At 39.8% G+C, this 8,878-nt stretch overlaps 1 protein-coding gene across 1 annotated transcript in view; it reads left to right on the top strand.

Moving 5' to 3' along the window:
* LOC140996313 (metal transporter CNNM4) overlaps positions 1-4,227 on the top strand; it is a 46,937-nt gene extending 42,710 nt beyond the window's left edge. The window contains exons 6-7 of the mRNA XM_073466670.1: positions 1,295-1,473; positions 2,534-4,227. Coding sequence (XP_073322771.1) covers positions 1,295-1,473; positions 2,534-2,791 — 437 coding nt within the window. The 3' untranslated portion in view covers positions 2,792-4,227. The remainder of the gene's footprint in view (positions 1-1,294; positions 1,474-2,533) is intronic.
* The last annotated feature ends 4,651 nt before the right edge of the window (positions 4,228-8,878 follow it).

An 8,878-nucleotide genomic window follows, 5' to 3' on the forward strand; every position in this document is an offset into this window, starting at 1 on the left:
GACAACTACATTCTTGTGTCTTATAAGTGTGTCATATATTAGATGTTCTGCTGATAAATGCTAAATAGAGGGGGGTTGGTGCTCCTTTCCTTCCTTTTGAGGAATTACAGGATTGAATTCCACATCTGTTAAAGGAGACATATGATGCTCATTTTCAGGTTCATCATTTTATTTTGGGTTACTACGATAATAATTTGACATGCTTTAATACTAAATAAAACACATCCGTTCTGTCACACTGTCCAGTGCAGCAGCACTGTAGCCCCTCTCTGTCTGAAATGCTCTGTTTTAGCTCCTGTCTCTTTAAGGATCCCCCTCCCGAATACCCAGTCTACTCTGATTGGTCAGCTCACACATGCCTGAGCCAGCACCGCTAAAGACAACAGGGCAGCAGTGCTAAATCAATGAGCCAAACTCGCTGCTAGGCATAATTTTGCAAATGTGTGACATGGTAACGTAGCGTGATGTCACAAAGTCACAGAATTAAAGCCAGGATTTCTGACGAGGCGTTTCTGGAACAGTGTTTTCTGTGGGAGAGAGGAGCTTCTGTTGGTGCGAGCATCTTCCTTTTTAACTTACAAGATCTTTTACATTCACAAGAACATGTATAAAACACTGGAGGGGAAGAAAAAATGTAAAACGCATTATATGTCTCCTTTAATAAGCCACATGTTAGTATGCATCCTGAACAGACTTCCCAACATTCAATCAAATACTTTCCTCTTTGAAAATATGTGAGTGGATGACCAATTTGGTCGGTATGAGGCATCCTTACAGACACAAATTGAGTCACTGCTTCTTATGCTACTGGAAAATTTTGTGTGTCACTGACTTTGGGTGTGAGTAGTATGGTAGTATAATAGTGAAACAAAGGGTATGTACAGTAGAGACGGTCATGAGTTTGTGTCAAATAACTGAACCTTAACCCATTTTTTTAGCCCTGACTCCATTTAACCTGTTGTCATTTTGTACGTTCATCATACCTTGTGTGTCACAAATTAGTTTTCTTCATTCATATCATCAATATTGACCTGCATTTGAACGTACATTGCATCTTGTCCTCTCGAGGTCTTCCACTGATTTATGTTTGCATCATAGAGCCTTTAATCCATAATTGGCTTTGAAACAGTAGAGTGTAGCCAACACCGCAGCTCTCTGTAGTGAATAAACACTGTCTCCTGTTTTATGTATGTATGCAGGACGGCATCTTTATTACACGGTTCTGTCTTTTAATTAATAATGGAAGCTGTTAATAACCTTTTCTGTGTGTGTGTGTGTGTGTGTGTGCCCGCAGAGTTTCGCTCGCCATCCCACCTCAGCGGGTTGAACCGTACGGCCTCTCTGAGTGGAGCCGACCGGACGGAGTCGCTCTCCATCAGCGGCAGCAACAGCCAGCTCAACAACAGCATCCCCTCGCAGCAGTACACGCCAGACTTCTACGTCCGAGCGCTCACTGACCTGCAGTTTGTCAAGGTTGGTTGTAGTGTGTAAACCAGACACAGTAATAGTAAATACAGAAGGGAAATAATTGATATCACAGCCATACTAACAGTTAAACCACCATTATATTTAAGCGCACAAAGTATAATAAAGTGACGATAACCAGAGAAATAATAGTTTGTTTCATGCTCCGATGGTATTTGGTGACACAGACATGAATATGAGTGACACCGACTACCAACAAACAGAGGTAGAGGTATATGTCTGTCAATAGAAAAAGTATCAGCTGTTGTTTATCCTTTTAAATGTTTGTGAATGGACAAGCACACATGTGGAAGATATGAGGGATCAAGTTCTTTATATTTCAGGGTTTGACACTTTTCTGAGCCTATGTTAAAGGAGCACTATGTAGTTTTGAAGAAGAAATTCAAACTCAGAATTTCAATATTTACAATTTTAATGAGGTAATGATACAAACTCCGCCATATGTTTTTTTTAGTTTGTTTAGGCTTAAAAAAGTCAGCCAATAAAGATCTTTCTCTTTTGATTACAATGTCTTACCCAAAATTGCATAGTGCACCTTTAAACTGGGTTTTGTCTTCACAATCTCTACATTTTACTGACACGTTTGATTGCGCAGCTGGCTCTGCTGGTGGTAGTGCTCTGCTACTGCTGATCTGATTGGTTAACGATGAGTTAGACGGCGATCGACAGATGGATCATCCAATCACCTGCCAAGTGTTTTTTTTTAGAGGGCCTGCCCTCTTTCAAACTGTTTTCAAGGACAACTTTCCTGATTGTGTAACAATCCATCTGTCATCCATCAGCTTGCTAAGTAAATGCTTACTGACTTTGTTATGGCAGTTATTATTCATCCCTTTGAAGGAATTGGTTGACATTTCGGGGAATCTTTTATTCTCAGAGAGAGAGATGGAGATAGAGACAACTGTCATATTCGTTCAGACATAAGATTGGCATTCAACAAGAAAGCAAGCGTACTTGAATTGTAATCTGTTCCTTTAAGCTGTACCCTGACAGACCAAAGACAGAAAACTTCGGTTTTAATCTCACCTTTGTCTGCCTTTTCTTTTAGATCACTCGGGCCCAGTACCAGAATGGCCTGATGGCATCTCGTCTGGACAGTACGCCCCAGTCCCCAGAGAGCGGACACAACATGGTTCGCCTGGATCAGAACACTCCCCCTGCCACCGCCAACACCACCATCACGGACCTGGGAGCGGACTCCACCCCTACGGAGAACGGGCCGGACGAGACGACACTCCTCCTCCTCAACGAGCAGAACTTGCCACACACAGCCAACCACCACAGCCAATTGGAAAACAGCATTTGACACCCCCTCTATACTCCTACGTTTGCACGCATGCACTACTACGCTCGAATGTATGCTGAGGAGGGAAGGAGTGTGTGTGTGTCTGTTTTTGTGTGTGTGTGAGTGAGTGGGGATGCAGACACATGCCTTTGCATAGCTGACAAGGCATAAAGAGACAAGCCATGTGCATGCATATTGTGTAAATATGCAAAACGAAACACACAAGTGCAGACATACCAAAGTGTATCGTGGGAACATCAACTTTTCCAGCGTAAACAGATTCAACACGAACCCGCCGCTCATTTATGGTAGTTCATCAACAGAAAGGAGTGTGTGTGTGTGTTCGTGTGCACGCCCGCGTGCGTGTGTGTGTGTGTGTGCATTCTCCTTAGTGGATTAACTGACAACAAAGATCTGAAGGACCTGCTTGTCTGGACCAGAGAGCTCCTCCCTCTATCGCCGATCTACATTATCGGCGATCAGAGGCGAGTTTCTTCCTCTGTGTGTGTGTGTGTGTTTTTAAATGTGTGTGCCTGAGTGTTGCTTCCAATTCACTGTTCCCGATCAAAGACTCAGGGAGACTCCGCCCTCCCCTCCCCTCCCTCCCTGCCCTCCCTGCCCTCCCCTTTGCCAACGTACATACATGCAAGTGCGGTTCGAAAGCCGCAAACCAACCCACCGCCGCATGTGTAGCAGCCTGCATCCCCTCCTCACCATCCATACAGCTAGAAGACAAAGACGACCCGAGCATGTCAGCGGAGTTCAAACAAAGTAATATATGTTCCGTAGAAATTTATAGCAAGATATTTATTGATGGATTCAGTGTGAGACGGACACACAAGACTCTTTTCTTCAGGAGGGTTTGGGGTGGATTTCTATATACATATATATATTTTCCTTCTTGTTTCCTTGATAGAAGCAGTAAGTAGCCCAGAGCCTTTATTCCAGAGTTGTTAAGAGATTTAGCAGCGATAGACAGCCAGTCTGTATCATGATTAAGACAATCAATATGATTATAATGAATGTGTTAATTTAAATGTGTAGGGTACGTTAACTGTGGCCGCCCCGCTCTCGAACAGCCCTCCGCTCTGTGAAACGACAGATCTGAAAAAGCAGTTTCAGATAAATCCAGTCGTGTATTAATCAGCTTTCACAAAGGTGGAAGGTGTTTGAGATCAGTGAGACGAGGTGAGTCCTTTCCTGCTTTCTAAGCGAGGGTGGGTTGACTGTGCGTATGTGCGTTTGTGTGTGTATGCGACCAAAATGGCCATCACCAGACTTGGTGGGAACAGAAACCAAAAGAGGGAAGCTTGATCACATTCTGACTAGAAAATACTTCTGAAACTTTATTTATTGAGTTCGATGTGTGTCTGTGTGTGTATGTGTATATATTATTGTCAATGGGGGGAAGGGAAATGTGATTTTTATTTTGCCTCATTACATGATTAATGTTCCTTTGCATTCAATGGTTATGTTTGGGTTTCCTTTATTGTAAATCAGATCAGGGGAAGGGGGTCGCTCTCGCATACTGAACATCAGACCATAACATTTATTGTTTTTGTATTTCTGCAGCCAAACACACTGCTCAGCCCTGGCTTCCGCCAAATTTTAGCTTTATGGGAAACAATGTTGTATATTTTCTGATTATCACAATGCACACACTCCAGTTATATTTAACTGTACATTTTGAGGTGATTTTAAAGAAAAAACATATGCTAAAACTCAAATTATGTGTCTTGTGACAGATTTTCCTTTCCTTTCTTTTTTATTCTAGCAGAGCAACAGTGGTGTTTTATAAGTAAATCACACGTCACTTTTTTGTTTTGAAAACCAAAGAGAAAGGGCCGTTTCTAGTCTTGATTTTGTGGCGGTACTGGCGGTACCAGCGTTCACACAGCGAGACATCCATGGTGGAGATCGGTTTCCACACTAACAACTACATGTACCAGAATGCAAAGTAGCCACATGAAATGCTGTGTTTTCAGTCAGCATCGCTCTCACTTGTTTCTCTCGTCTTTGTGGCTTTGCTTTCAGCTTCGCTGTTGTTTTTTTTCCCACTTAATACACATAAATCACAGGTGAATCCAACTACTTCTCATCTACTCACTAAACGAAAAGGGATTCTAGGAAACAGGACATCTGGAATAGGAGTAGATGATACGGACTAAAGGGAAGTGGGTACACTAAAAACAATATAATTTCAATTGATCATCACAAATGGAAGATTTCTGAGTTTGTGAATATTTTTTTTTTCTTTAATGTTGCTGCTCTCCTGAGATCAACATCAGGATACATATCCAGATCACTATATTCCACTTCAATCGATGAACGAGCAGTGTGACATTATGTTAAAGTAAAGCTAGTGAAGCACTGTTTTGGTTGTACTAAAATATCTGCTCAGCTTGTCATGTGGCATTAGTCATTCTTCAACAGAAACTCCTTCTGTCCTGAAAGAGGAATAGTGGAGTACTTTTATTTCCATTTTCAGTGTCTATCTGAAACTAAAACTTTACAAAGTGAGCTCATGTTTTCAAATGAATTGAAATGCCTTGTTATTTTGTGGTTATTACTTTAGAAACCTAAATGTCACAAGTGCTTTGGAAAAACACAGAAGACTAACTCACTGCTCTTTTGAGTCAGAATGTAAGAATGAAAGTAGATATACATTACGAGTTTTTGCCAAAATAACACTTGAATAGCATTTGAAGCAGGCAGCCAGTGTCATGAATGGATAGTACGATAAAAACTATTATAAATCTTTGTTTTAAGTCATGTGTTTGAATATGCAATCTGCTCGAATAACTAGACAAGTTGTTTTCTGGGCTGATGCATCTTGTGTCTGAACTGTCCTGGTGTTTTCAAGAGTATGCCAACAATATTGTATTCAGTGTATTTAACCTAAACTTTAGAGGCCATGGGACTCTCTGAGCTTGACTCACACTGCAATGTAAAATGGTGTGCCTCACGCTGCCTTAAAAACACTTCAGTTTGACCTGATCATTTATTATATTGTGGTACTGTCCAATTACTGTCCAACACATTGTTTTTTTGACTGGAAAATGTCCCCAATTACACATGTTTCAGTGTGGAGCTTCACAATACGAGAATCACAGCAGGCTGAACTTATTATATGATATTATTGATTGATTGAACCTCAGTGGGCGAAGCCATACAGTTTTCTTTTTTGGTTTTTACTTTTTTTTTCTCCAAATTTAGCTTCCTTGAAATGGAAATGGTGACGGATAAAAATTCTATTCTAAATATAATAAAAAATAAAATTCCCCTTTTCATGCACTGGTGACATGTGGAATTCATGATGGCTCACCTGATGACTAACATGGTGATCCTTTCAGTCTGTTTTTGTAGAGGTTTTCTTTTATTTTGAAAAGCGCCAACTTTTTCTGGGGTTAAATATCCATATTCATGGGATAAATGGGTATCTGCTGAACTGGATCGTAAAGCTTGAGCACCACATCATCTTGAGATAAAAGTTGAGAGCGACTTCTACAGCATTTTTTTTCTAAAAATGTTATCCAGCTGCAAATTTCACTTTTGGATGTGTTTCTGTGTTCACTGTTTCCCCCAAGTGTGAAAAAAGTCCAACGTTTCCACTATCCAGTGGCCGCTGCGGTCTGTGGAAACGCTGGTTTCTCCTCTGGGAACCATTGCAAAATTTCAGGCAGACTGTGGATATCTGTGAGCTTATTGAATACCGTTGAAGATGCAACCTGCTGCTGTTTTGACTTTTCCTCTCAGGTTTGCTTTCACTTCATAACAGACATGGGATGTGTTTTTGTTTAATGCTGACAAAATAGTCTTGTTATTTTTTTTGATTTACCTTCCAGTTCCGCAGCATATACCCATTTATCTTTTTTATGATTAAAAAAATCTAGTAATATGTAATAAAAGTAGCTTTTCACCACCCACTGATGTTTAAGCTCTGCTTCTAAGAAATGTTTCTGTTCATATCTTTCAAACTGCAACAAGTCATTGTTCTCTGTGGAAGTGAAGACTTGGACTCTTCTGTGATTAAAAATAGAAGCACTTTAGCAAAGGAATGCAGTATTTTCCCAAAGGCCACAAATTTGCCAAAGTTGCCGGCTCAGTAGCTTTGACGCAAATACTGTTACTGACCAGGATTTCATAATCATCTCTTCACTGACACTGCTTTTCTAATAATTTAGCTGTCATGTCTTCAGAAACAGAAAGTTTAAGGAACTCGTTGACTCACCGTTCTGATGCCTTCATCTTTTAATGACTGTGCCGATTTTTTTCTTTCTTATTTTTTGTGCTCATTCCTGAATTATTTTTGACAAACACACACACACTCCCATTTCAAAGGACTGTTTTTGTTCATTTTGTGGATTTTTATGGCTGAGATTGTTGTTAAATTGTTTTTGTTGGTGTTTTTGTTTATGTGCGTGCCTGTCTACCCCCGCCTGTTTGAAATTGTGCTGGGTTAGGGTTCATAATGTGTGTATGTGTGTGTAAGTGTGTGTGTGAATGCCTGTAAATCAAGTCTGGTTATTTTTTGTACCTCAGAACACTGTCAGTAATTGTGGTAAACAACAATCCTTTTTTTTTATTTGTCATGGAATTTAATTTGGGAACGGAGCAAATGGAGCGACCGGCATTGGGGGAAGAAATAAACTGTCCTTCATTCTCTCTGGCATGCTGTAACTTAAAAAAAAACAAAAAACAACAACAACAGAGAAACAAGGTGTAAATACTGTTTTATAATTATGTCTTAATGAGTTTTGAAGATGAAGAAAGTTATTAATAAACCTGAGATATATTTCTCTATGGACCTTTGTGATTGTTCTGGTTTCTTCTGAGGTCTTTTCTCTCTTCCACAATGATTCCAAACACAAAGTAACATCTGTTGCCTGATAATGGACAAATACTATACTTAGTGACTACCTCAGCTAGATTTATATAGACTTAAAAGGACATATTTTTAAAGACGACATGTTACGCTACTTTTTAGGTCCATCATTTTATTTTGGGTTACTATTAGAATAGATTTACATGCTTAAAAAACACATCAGTTTCCTCATACTGACCAGATGAGAGAAATCTCTTTGTGCTGTAGAAAACAAGTTGTTTGTGGGGTAAAGGCAAATGGTAGATGGAGCTGAATAATAAAATGCGAACCTGAAATATAATTTAAAGATTAAAATATACTTTAAATGTATTTTATCAACTGATGGACAGAACAAAGGATTAAAAAAGGTTCTTGCTATTTTTACAAACTGACTTGAATAACGTGTCATATTTTCCTAATTCTTCATTTTAATTTTTCTGTATTATTTTTTATTGATTGGAATTATATGTCTGATCATCACCTTGACTGCATTTTGTTGGTTTCGGGCCGCCATAAGTCTCGATTAGCTCAATGTTGTGTTATCTGCAATATTTGATAATAACACTTAATTTAAAGATATACACACATTTTCCCCTGCTAAACTTGTTAAGTAATTCACTGGCGTTTTGCCTTCCTCTTGCCTTGTTGGTGTGTGGAATTCTTTGAAGCAGTACTCACTCCCCTGACAGCCTGTGAAACATTAACAAACATACAATTAATCATGATGAAACATGTCCTTATTGTCAATGCTGCCGGTGTGGCAGATAGGACTCGTATGGGATGGGAGTGGGGGAGGAAGTGAAATTCAGCTGTTTGAGGAACTGGGTTAAACCTCGAGCTTGACAATTCCCGGAGCTGCTGCTCCTATCCTGTTGCATCACTGGGCATTTTGTTTGTCAAACTGGTTAGGCAGGTGTCAAGTAGACACCAGTGAAGGAAAAAAGATAGAGATACAACATGCACAATAGTGTCTAATTACACCGGATCTGATGAAATGTTCTTCTGTCTATAAACTGGGGCGAGTTCATGGTAGAAACCTGCTGCAGGAAGTCAGAGAAGAAAAGAGTGTGGCTGGGAGTGTTCTTTTAATGGGACATCTCTCATCACATTGTTCTTATTGTATTAAATTACATCCACCATTACTCCCACAGAGGGCTTAGCAGGATAGTTGAGCAGTGGCTATAGAAATATTGAGCAATACCTCAGTGTAAAATCACGCTCGTACAAGTAAGTTACAAGTAAAA

Source organism: Pagrus major, chromosome 5 (genome assembly GCF_040436345.1).
Source record: "Pagrus major chromosome 5, Pma_NU_1.0".
Taxonomy (NCBI): domain Eukaryota; kingdom Metazoa; phylum Chordata; class Actinopteri; order Spariformes; family Sparidae; genus Pagrus; species Pagrus major.